The 12,297-nt window shown below is 34.3% G+C and overlaps 1 protein-coding gene across 7 annotated transcripts in view; it reads left to right on the forward strand.

Moving 5' to 3' along the window:
- Ca-beta (Calcium channel protein beta subunit) overlaps positions 1-12,297 on the forward strand; it is a 483,978-nt gene that overhangs the window by 385,557 nt on the left and 86,124 nt on the right. Inside the window, exon 1 of one of the 7 annotated variants that reach the window (XM_074172647.1) lies at positions 4,527-4,896. The exons of the other annotated variants lie outside the window; for them this stretch is intronic. Coding sequence (XP_074028748.1) covers positions 4,843-4,896 — 54 coding nt within the window. The 5' untranslated portion in view covers positions 4,527-4,842. Of the gene's footprint in view, positions 1-4,526; positions 4,897-12,297 lie in introns of those variants that run through there. 7 annotated transcript variants of the gene reach the window in all.

The raw sequence follows: 12,297 nt of genomic DNA on the forward strand, positions 1-12,297 counted from the left end.
AAATTCCTTCGCATTTTACATTCTGCAATGGTCTGCAGTCTCATATTCCTGACTGGAGTATGAAACTGTTCGAGCCTACTTCAATTTAAATAAAGTTAGTAATGTGTAAGATTTGAAAACAAAATTGATTTGTGTTTATTTCTGAAAAGTCAAAACAAAATCAATTAAAATTTAAATTAAATTAAATTGTGGAACTTGTCCTAAGGTATATATTGGTCAAACCGGCAGAACATCCTGAAATCACATCTAGGAACATCATATGAGCTGAATAAGAAAACACGTTAGTTAAACATATCCAAATAGTTTTTCAGAAGAAAATCATATTTTTAAAGGAGACTTCGAAATTTTACACATGGAAAATAAAGGTTCAGAGCTGAATTATTTGGAAACATTGGACATTAATAAACTTTAAAATTCAAACATTACACTGAATCACCAACTTGGTCATTCATTAAATAAATCACTATTACTGAGCTTGTTTTCTTAGAAACCTATGTTATTCTAGTCTTTGTAGACATATTATTGATGTAGAAGTAATTCATGCTCTAGGTAATTATGATTTATTATGTACCTGAGGTATGAAGAAAAAGCTACTGTAATAGCGAAACGTGATATTTTTGAAAATAAAGTTTGTGAAGATCAAATCGTTTCCGGTGTAGTTTGTGAAATTGCTGACTGTTCGTTTGTCAGTAATATACACTGCTCAACAATTTAACTAATATTATCATATATTAAAAGCCATTATTCGCAAAATTGTTTTGTCAATTTCAGGGACTTTGCAATTGTCCATTTCAATTGTTGCGGAGTATATATATATATATATATATATATTCAGCAGGTTTATGATTCGTGACAAATCCTCATAGTTACAATAACTCATTTATTAAGAAAATAAGAACGGTATGTTATAATTAGCAGTTACAGCTTATTCGTGTGAAAGTTTTAATCAGCAAGTCAAAAGCTGTCAGAAATTAACTTTCCGTATTAACATTTGAGAATTTTGAAGTTGAGTTGTACGTTTTCGATGGAAAAGGTATTCATTAATTTATATAAACCTGAAAACTATTTTTCGAATTATATTATTAGTGAGAATTATAGATTGTATTTCGATTTCAAGAGAAATAGGGATGATTCGTAGACAATGAATTAACCCAAGTTGTTCTTGTTTGGGAGAATACTTCCAAAAATTCCAGATGGCAGTAATAATCATAAGATAATCATTAAGAGAAATATAACTATTCATATATTGTTGTTCAATATCTGATTTTAAAAATATTTCGTCAAAGTATGCAGAGTTTGATTCAAACTGAAGAGAATATGAGACTTTTATGTTCACAAATTATCCTGAAATAAACCCTAATATTAGATCTTCACTTTCCTCCATTTTCAGAAGTATGTAGAATGCATGCACGATTAAATATTCATTCCTTTCCAATTTGAAATCACGATAAATAAACATGATGATCCTGTCATAGGATAGGGCCGTACCACAACATAATACGCCTCTTCAAGTTATTTCACTGCACCGAAAAGCTCAGATCATTTCTTTCTTCTTTCCGGAACCAAGTCTTACAGTTGAAGCGAAAGTCAGTTTCCATTTGTGTACTACTTTCCATTTCCACATTCTTCAATACTTATATTGCTGTTTCAAATATGGTCTTCGGATCCCTACTATCCAAAAGTGTTGAAGTCTCTCTATCCCACCATTTCCAAAATTTTCAAAAGTTCATGATCCAATGAAGAGCATTATGTTAAGTTCTCACTCATCCATTCTTCCAATAGGGAAGTTTAGAAATGTTCGAGCTTGAGGCTAACACAGTAATTTTGCTGGACTTTTTCCAAGGTTTCACTACCTAGTCAATGACTTTCTCTTCTCGATCTTGCTATTGGGATAAGATTAAATTGAGTTATCATTCTATATACTCGTGCATGTACTTTGGGCTAGTTGGTGGTATAATCCTTGCTAGATCTTTGATTTGTATAACTGATCCATGTTGCCTTGTTGTGCCCTTGATTGTCTAACTGAATGCCGTACAAAGGTACAGACATTTTGTAATTATGACTGCTCCTCAAAGTTTCTGAAAGAAATAATTTTCCCTGCCAATACTAGAAGCACGTCTAATACTATCTTTCACAAAATGATGTCTTAATGAAGTTTCTGTTCAACAATTCAGTTCAGCTTGGTTTTAGTCCACTTTAGATTTCATTTGACTCGACAATGTTTGTTAAAAAAGTGAAGGTAAAACGTCAACAGAGTCAACAGAGTGACAATGTCAGCTGCCAAAGGAGCTTTTCATTAGACAGAACTGACGGTTTCAAAAATTCAATTAAAATCAATCTATCATTAGATTACCAGCAATTCAATTCTGATAATGAATTTTTCATTTCAATAAAAATAATATTTATTTATAAATACAATTCTTAGTGATACATAATTGTTGCTAAACAAATAGTATAAATGTCCAAGAGCGTCCATAGCGTAAACCATCCACAATTCTATATTAAAAATATGTTCCCAGATGTATCAGATTCCGTTACCAAATTTGGTAATCTTACACTACTATGAATGTTAATTCTTTACTAAACGATTTAGATTGAACTGGAAAAATGTTTCATCAATACATAATATATATCTCCTGTCTTCTTGTAGCTTGTTCCTTCAAATTTGTTCTTTCAAAGTTATTATCATTTTCAAAGCTTATTGTCATTTAGTCATCAATGTTCTCATGGGCGTCAAGAACAGAAATATCAACAAAGTAGTTAATTCGAAATAATATTGAAGAAGAGTTCTCTTTCAAATTATTAAAAATCATATGAAACCAATTAGATATACTTTCATTTTTCACCGTATTAAAACATCTCCTAAACTCTGCATTATAGATACAAACTGAATAACAAGCTAACTTCCGGTTTCTTGAGATCCATAGTTTCCAATCCAGGTTTCTATTATCGAAACTAGTTCTACCTACAGCAATCTTTTTTGAATACCTGTTGGAAATTAAGAAGCCATTGAATTTTTAATTATGTCATGAAGCTTATGGTAGATGACTGGAAAGAGTTGGAGAATTGGAGTCGAATTGGAAAACTGGCTCAACTGGAAAAAGTGTTCTATTTATAAGAACCAAATTGAAGGAATGATTACATTGAAAATTTAGCACCTTCACTTATTAACCAATGAAAATTGTAATTTACTGTCAAACAAATTTTCCTTGAACCTATTCGTCATGAGTGTCCTCTGTGGAATTAATAAGCGATTTATTTTCAAATAGTAACAGCAAAAAGTAAGGTTTACCTGAAGGTCCTACTCGTGATTCGCCCTGCAGCGGGGACATTGAAATACTTCTACCGAGTGAAGTGTCACCCGTATAGGTAAGAGTCCTCCTGAATGGTGTCTCATGTCAAGGTATGTGTATCCATGACGAAATGATGTATGACTCTGAGGCCAGTAAATGTGACTAACGGAACCTTCTAGATACCGGGTACTTTGTACGGTATTGCGAGATCTCTGCTATGATAGACTTCCTTTCCTAAGATACACGTGGGGCCCTTTATGAACTGGTAGTAATCAAAAAATCCGAACCAGAGACTACAGAGGAAATAGAAGTCGACTTTACCACCCCAAATTTCCTCCCTCAAACAAAGAATTAAAAGAGATGGAGGTTGACCGAACGACTCTAATTGTCTTCTATAACATAGTATCAAAAGCAAGTCTTGAACTAACTCAGGAGTTTAAGCCTTGAAGCTAGGATGTGAATTATGGCCTCAAGGCCATATGAAAGCAAAACTCCTCCTGCGTGGCTGAATCATATATATTTAGGTACAGCTGATTCACATATGCTCTTACATGGAAAGGTTGCCGCGATCATTGAGGTGGAAAATCTTTCACTTTGATCCAGATAACGGTACGATTACATAAGCATATTCTGGCCTGGATGGCCTGCGAGGATAAGGAGAGCTTCTCCTAGTTCGTAGTTGTAGTTAGTACTCTGCAGCCACGAGAGGACGTCTTTCTGTTATTTACCTTCCTAACGAAGATAGTCGCAAATTGAGCACTCATTAGATTAGGAGAAATGTACAAATAGAGTTAGTGAATTCGTGAAGGGGTTGGACTCAATAAGACAACTTCGATTGGGTATGAGTCACAATAAACCCTCACGGGTTGCAGTAGAGCATCGAAAAGGTCTATCTAGGACCTTCCACCTATCTATTCAAATAAAAGTGAACAAATTATTGGGAACACAATTATTTAAGTTTTGTTATTTTCTAATGCTGAGGTGGTGATCAAAGTGGGAACTTTGGAAGAGAATTCCCCTTTTTCACATCATTCGGTATAACATGGCAATTTTCCAGTCAAGCAAAATAATCGGGGCGCCGAAAACACATAATGTCTGGCTAGACACCATATTGGCCATGTCACAAAAGTAGACCAATGCGCCAAGCCGTTCCTGCAGCACTCGTAAAGCTCTCATTCCTGAAACCAGCACGCTATGAAAGTTCGAGCTTTAAATTTCAGCAAGACTGTACACAACCTAGCGGTAGTGACTCGCATTACGGTCGAAATTCTCATGCAAAACATTACTTTTTCATTGAGTAATTCAGTGTGTGTGGAGAAAATGTCGATGTCGATCACAAGGTTCAGCTCGGCGCGACTCAAAGATATGGAAGAGTGATTTTGAACGTCTTCAAAAAGCGGAAATGATTGATTTCACGATTCGGGAGTGCTAAAACCTTTCTTTTCATGATCGTTTTCAAAAACAAAGCGGGACTCGTCGGGTTTAGATTTGTTTTCATTTTTTGTGTAACCGTGTGGAGCAGTCACTTGTGCCACAGATATGTCGCATTATGATAGGATATAATAATTACAATAACCAGGGATACAATAAGCTCTTCACACAGGTGAGTTCAAAATAAGATCATGACTATATTTTGATAGATAATTGATCAAAAATGAGGCCACATCCTCGGCAGAATCATGACGTCACTGACTTGTCATTTGTTAGTAAACAGATCAGTACGCAATATGAATGTTTTGAAGGAACCAGCTTCAACTATATTGCAAAAATGAGTAGCAAATATATATACTCCAATCACGATGCTTTCTGAAGAAAAATAATTGTTTAGCAATACTCCACCGGCAATAAATACCAGTTTGTTACAAGTGTAATGTAGGTATATTTAGAAGCGTACATTTTGACTAACTATTAGGATTTAAAAAAGGATATTCATCTATAATATAATATTTTAAAATCACAATTTTGACACTCAATAACGTTGTCGATGCTGACATTATATTTATTTGGATAAACATAACATTAGTTTCTTTGTTGAACTATCTAAATAATGCAGAATTTTGGAAAATATGATCTCAAACTACCATCAAGAGATACGTTTTTTGTTTCAAAATGAATAATGCTGCCCACCTGTCAAATTATTTCGAGTACTTGTGCATTTATCCAAAATATAAGGCTTAGGGGATGGAAAAAAAAAGTGAATTTTTCTTCGTTACATATTTGGAACACATAGTTATGTTTTTGTACCTAGATTTTCCCCTATATGAGAGTAGGTACTCTCTTATATAATAATATATGAGAGAACCATCAGAAAAATCCAACAAATACACGTTTCAATGAAATTCTTCAGTTTTTAACATTGAATGGAAATTGATTATATTGAATGGAAATATCCGACCTTACGTGACATCCCAAAAAAGAGACACAACTTTCTAATTATTCCATCTCTGTTATTAGGTAGTGGTTAAAATGAAAGTACAAAAAAATTGAAGTTACTAAAAATATCCGTGGGTTACATTTGAAATGTTCAATTATTATTTGATAAAATGACATCTTACGTAATTTTTCACAATTTTATATTTTGTAGATTACTACGTATACTTTGGTTATTTGTTGTTGATTCAAGGTCAATGATTTTGGCACAGACATCACAGAAACATTTTGTTTCGTGGTAGATTTTGTTTCCTGGAAAGCCAAACTTTCCTGGATGGAATCATTAAGAACTTTATTCTCTTCTTTAGATTGACATAATGGCAATACTAAAATATTCCCTGTCATTCTAAATTAAATTCATTGCATTGGAAAAAAATAGTATAATTTTAGCAAATAGATCTATATCATATCATAATTGAAATTCTATATACATATAGTTGTGATACATATTTTGGTCCGATGAAGCGACTTGCAACACCCTTGTAAGGGAGTCAGCAGCCTCATTGCCTTCTAGGCCAGTAATGCCAGGAATCCAGACCAGAGATAAAAGTCTTCTTATTGAGGAGAGACGTTTTTGGCAATTTGCTTCCAATTTAGACGTTGCTCGGTAGGACGAAAAGCTTCCAACGCCGCTTGACAGTCCGAGAATATTTTTATTGACTCATGTATGACGTTGTATTCTAACATCTCAATTTGATAGCATATATTTAGGTTTGAAATACAGTCGCATAAGACCCTGGGCAGGTTGATATCTCTGGGTCTGCGACTGTTGATGACGAAGTAAATAGTAGACTGCTTTTGAATTTCCATCTATGAGATATTGGAGATGATACCTGGAAAGCAATCTTTCATAAAACTGTGCATGGGACATTGGACCTTTGAGATGTGGGTCCTTTGTTGAACTCACTCTGAGAAACTAATATTTTTTTTAGGAGACACAGCTCATGCTTGCAGGGTTGTTTCGAAAATTTTGTCCGTTTTATGTCATGTGTTTTTGAAACTCCATATCTCAATGAATAATTACACTACTGTGTCGGGGTATACAGTGCCCCCCTTTTATTTTTTGAACGGGTCAACTCTAAAAATTTAAATTCGGGGTGATGGAATCAATGCATGAATACTTTATTTTGAAGTAAAATTGACAGAAAAAACTTTCAAGATGGCGACTGGGCGCCATCTGGGAAAAAAATCAAGTGGAAAGAGGGGGTCTTGTGATACATCGTTTTGAAGCTCCTGACAAATGCTTCACAACCCTAGAATATAATGTCAATATCTTAAACTACTACAAAATAGCAGAACTTTTGATAATTGCCTGAATACATTGACATTTAACTACAAATTATGAGGTAATCAGCTTGAGGTCAGTTCAGAAGATGCTCGAAATCGTTACCTCAAACTTCTTGACATATGAACAGCCTATCCGATATTTCACGCCGAACATTTTCGAACACAGTAACGTCAATATCTCTACAAATATTTATTATTCTCTGCCGTATATCCAATATTGAAGCAGGTTCAGTTTCGTACATCTTTTGCTTCAAATAGCCCTCCAAAAAAAAGTTCAGAAGTGTCAAATCTGGCGAGCGGGCTCGCCATTCTGTAGGACCTCGACCGCCAATCCACCTACCGGAAAAAGGAGTATCCAAATAGTTTCTTACTTATTCGGAGTAATGTTGTGGTGCTCCATCTTGTTGAAATACAATATCCATATCGAATTCATTAGGATATCTTCGAGTATCTGAGTAAGCTCATACTCATACATCATTTCGGCATGGAATGCACACCTTAGTATTAGGCGTCATACAGGCATCTCACTTCACCCGGCAGGGGTAATCTAATGCCATCTGTTGCAGGGCATGAAAAACTATAACTTCTTGCTCCGATACTGCAGTAGAATAGTTGGGGTCTTTTAGTTGTCGTAGACCCATCTGCTGCAGGGCAAGAAAAACTATAACTTCTTGCTCCGATACTGCAGTAGAATAGTTGGGGTCTTTTAGTTGACGTAGAATCAGAGTCTAATTCTTTGATCACGTTACGGTTACAAGTAATTACGGAAAGAGGTATATCACGGAAGAGCTCCGCGTTATCGTGGCAAGGCTTCTTATGACGAGAGGGCACTTAGTATTTCGAAATTTTCGTTACTGACACTGAGTGGGCTCTGAGTTATATATCTTTTCGGTATGGATATGCACACCTCAGGATGAGGCGTTATTGAAACGTCTTACCTCATCTGGTAGGAGTAAGATCCTTCGCTGCAGGGCAGATGAAAACCTCTGGTATAATTAATATTGGAGAATAGAGTTTTCACAGTTCTGGTATGCTGTTATGTAATCCATCCAAGTTAAATAGAAACGGAACAGATATTATATCAATACTAACGAGCAATAGTGGTCGATAAGATCAGAAACAGTAATCAACAGAACATAAAATTCTCTGCCGATTTATATGACTAATAATCTTATAAAACGAAATTAAACTAGATTTTTACGATGTTATCAAGGAAGAAGAGTACATTACGAACGACATTCGGAGTTTCATATCGTGTCAGAATGAGGATGATGATAGTGTGTTGAAGCCTGTGAAATGAGTGATATGATACATAATTGGAAGATTGGCAAAATCTTCAAAACGGTGTTCAGAAGTAAACGAAGGTCTTATGTGAGTTGCATTCTTCAATATCAGCAATGTTCGTGGTTTATTTCCTTTTACATTTAAGAACAATTCAGTTGAATGTAATATTTGCCATCAACATACGATGGGGTGATATTTTCATTGTACTGTAAATTATTTCATTCAACGGATAAATTATAACAAGAAACGACATATTAGAGATGTTTCTTCAATTATCAACACTTCTCATACCTAGGTTGCTTCCACAAGGAAGCAACCTAGGTCCACTTCTCTTTAACGCCTTCATAAACGACATAGTTGAGGTCATTGACATCAACTGTATGATATACGCGGTTGACTGAAATTATATTGTGAGTTGAATTACACACTAAATAATCGCCCATATCAATATTTAATAAACGATATTCCACTTCAACGGCCTCTCCCATTCACCGGATCCATCTACATCGAAAACCTTATACTATGCTTTCGTTAGATCAAAATTAGAATATGCAACCATAATCTGGAATCCATCTCATCAGTTGTATATAGAGAAAGTTGAATCAGTACAACGTCGTTTCCTAAAACTTCTCTCCTATAGATCAGACAATATCTATCCACCATTGGAATTCCCCACGATTCATTGTTAGCTAGACATGCTATGAATAGTTTGTTTGAAGGTGATTGACAATGTTTCGTGATGAATTTCACTAGTTCGGACTTCCATTGTCTATTATATAAAATGATTTGAAATCCCTGAAACAAGTAAAAAAGAATAATTAAAAAAGAATAGTTGAAAATAACAATTATATTAAGCAACAATAAACCTGAAATGAAATGATAGTAAAATAACCTACAAGTAAAAATATAATAATTGAATAAATAAAAATTAAAGGAATGCAAAAAGAAAATAATAAAAAAATAAAAAGTGTAGAGATTCCAAGTCACGTTAGTTCACGACGTTTCGATTGTTGGTATCTACAATCTCACCCGAAGACGATTGTAGATACCAACAATCGAAACGTCGTGAACTAACGTGACTTGGAATCTCTACACTTTTTATTTTTTTATTATTTTCTTTTTGCATTCCTTTAATTTTTATTTATTCAATTATTATATTTTTACTTGTAGGTTATTTTACTATCATTTCATTTCAGGTTTATTGTTGCTTAATATAATTGTTATTTTCAACTATTCTTTTTTAATTATTCTTTTTTACTTGTTTCAGGGATTTCAAATCATTTTATATAATAGACAATGGAAGTCCGAACTAGTGAAATTCATGCTATGAATAGCTTCAGTTGCCGTCGTGATTGACACACCACAATTTATCTTATTAAACTGATTAATAATTTAATTATTGACCCACATACTCAGCAAAAACTGAATTTCAATGTACCTAGACCCAACCTCTGGAGTAGTTAATCTTTTTTATCTGCCAACACCACGTGCAAATTTCTGAAGCGTTCTCCTCTGCATAACGTGTGTCAAATGCAATTCTGCAAGTTGTCAGCTCGACATTTTTTACTGTTCCATCTCTAAGATTAGCTCTCTTCACTTCACTTCTCTTGTTTTTATCTTATTGTAATTGTATTGTGTATTGTGTAGTGGGGTGTATCTGTCTGTATCTGGGTGGGAGGGTGAGTGTAAGACCACATCACTTAGGCCACTTGTGACCCATTGTACATCCTCCGGAGGAGTTGTCCTTCTAGGTCATCGTCCATCGTGTCCTTTCCAGGAAAGTGGACAGGTCACTGGGAGACATCTTTTTTATATCGGCAGGTGTAGGCCAAGACTTGTTGAACACTTACTGACGACAACTCCGAGCACTTGCATAGTACATGCCTGACAGTCTCATCTTCCTGTTCACACATCCTGCATAGATGTAGTTGGGTGTAACCTAAAGAACATTGTATAAATGAATAAATAAATAAATGAACAAACGAATAAATAAATAAAAATACTTTCATTTTCAACTGCGGCAATTTGAATAAAAAATCACAAATTCTCGAAAATGATTACGGGAAATTAAGATCCGAAAAGAATACCAAGAAACGTTCAGTGTTCTCCAAAAAAAAACATCTCAAATAATTAAACGACTTTCAAAACGTCGTTTTATTCTTTCATATTTTCAAGCACTTCGATTACTTTCTCACTAGCAGAACCTTCGCCAATCAGGATGATGCAAAAAAAAATTTTAAATGTTGAAGACGGAGCCACATTTGGATCCCTATAAAATAATTTGATATTATTCGGCAGGCAAAATTATTGAATGCGACAAAGTACTGATGAACAGAACATTTTTCTTCGAGAAAAATATACGTAGTAATTTATTACGGTGAACTAGAAGTTTGCCCTCTACGCCTGTATAAAGTTGTCCATAATTTTTTCAGATTGAGGAAGATGAGCAAATCCAAAAAAGGTCAATAAAAACTTTTTTCATTATTTTCAGATTTTATTCAACTCATAAATTTGGTCGTGAATTTCTTATTCAAAGTAAAGCGATGACGGTGGATACAATCTAGACTAGATCATAATACGGTGACATAATTTGTTCTAAATAACAACTATTATCAGATTTGAAATAATTATATAGTTTCCTGATAAAATATATAATAGAAGTAAGTGTAACTGATTATAAATGAGAAAGTAACGTCAATTTAAAGAATCACTTTACACAACGTTTCAAAAATGCCATAAAAATACTATCACTGGTGATCAATAATTAAAACTCAATACTCGACTGATACTCAATACTGTCTATTGAAATATCTGAAATTGAGAAAGCGTATGCATATTGTTTGAACTAAATTTTTCTATATATTCTTTTCAGTAATTGAGTCCTCATACTTTCTATATTACGTGATTGAAATCCAATTACCAACGTGAATCAAATCTTATTAACCGAGACCGAGTGTTAATTGAAACCATTGAATCTAGGTCATTATACTGTTTTATTTTTATCTTCTAATCATGGAAGCAATCATATCTCCATTTTGGAAATTGTTTAATGCATATAGACGACTTTTTACTGTTTTCAGTATGATTACAACTGGGATTTTCGTAGATATTCTCAGTAATTGAATTCACTTTTCAAAATGAATCAAATATTCTGAACAGTTTGGATGAATTTCAGGAATTTTCAATAGTGTTACTGGTAGATCTTTCCATTGGTTTGAATATTTTGGTTCAGGATTATCTATACTATCTACACTTCTATACTCTATACTAATATTATGAATATGAAAGTTTGTGAGAATGGATGAATGTATGTATGTATGTTTGTGACTAAGTTGAACCTCAAAACGATGAGCAGCCACAGTCCCACGCGTATTTCTGATATGTACCGCTCTAGGTGTAATGAAATGTTCCAAGTCACTTGAACATCTACACTTGAAGTATCTACAGAAGAAAGACAAATATACAACCTTTCCATGATGTTCCAAACTATCAAGGTTGCAAATTATGTTCGCGTCTCCAATTAGGCGGATTTCTCTTTTCTGGGTGGAATCCAGCAGCTTCGGGTTATGCTTATGGGCGGAGCTCCATACATGAGTACAATATTCCAAAGAAGGTCTGATCTGAGCTTTATAAAGCATCAAAAGTTGCTGAGATGTGTACAGTTTTCTGGTTTCGGAACAGGAAAGGAGAAGCAGCCTTTGCAATTACTGCAACATGATTGTGGCAAGACATATTGGTGTCTATTTTAACCCCCAACAAACTTATCGAAACAGAAAGCGAAATTGCCTGTACTGACATTATTATATCCGGTTCGGAGACATTCATCTTTTTAGAGAAAACCGATGCCTGGGTTTTTGTGGCATTGAATTGAATCTGGTTACGTTCACCTCAATTCTAAATCACTTCTTGATCTTCATTAAGATAAACAACCTTCTGCTGCTGGTGAAGATATGAATCCAAACCGATGTCCTGGAATTCAACTGGAATGACAAGACAAGTGTGG

This window comes from Leptinotarsa decemlineata, unplaced genomic scaffold (assembly GCF_025532065.1).
Source record: "Leptinotarsa decemlineata unplaced genomic scaffold, Ldec_3_MD MMD2_tig00000133_RagTag_RagTag, whole genome shotgun sequence".
Taxonomy (NCBI): domain Eukaryota; kingdom Metazoa; phylum Arthropoda; class Insecta; order Coleoptera; family Chrysomelidae; genus Leptinotarsa; species Leptinotarsa decemlineata.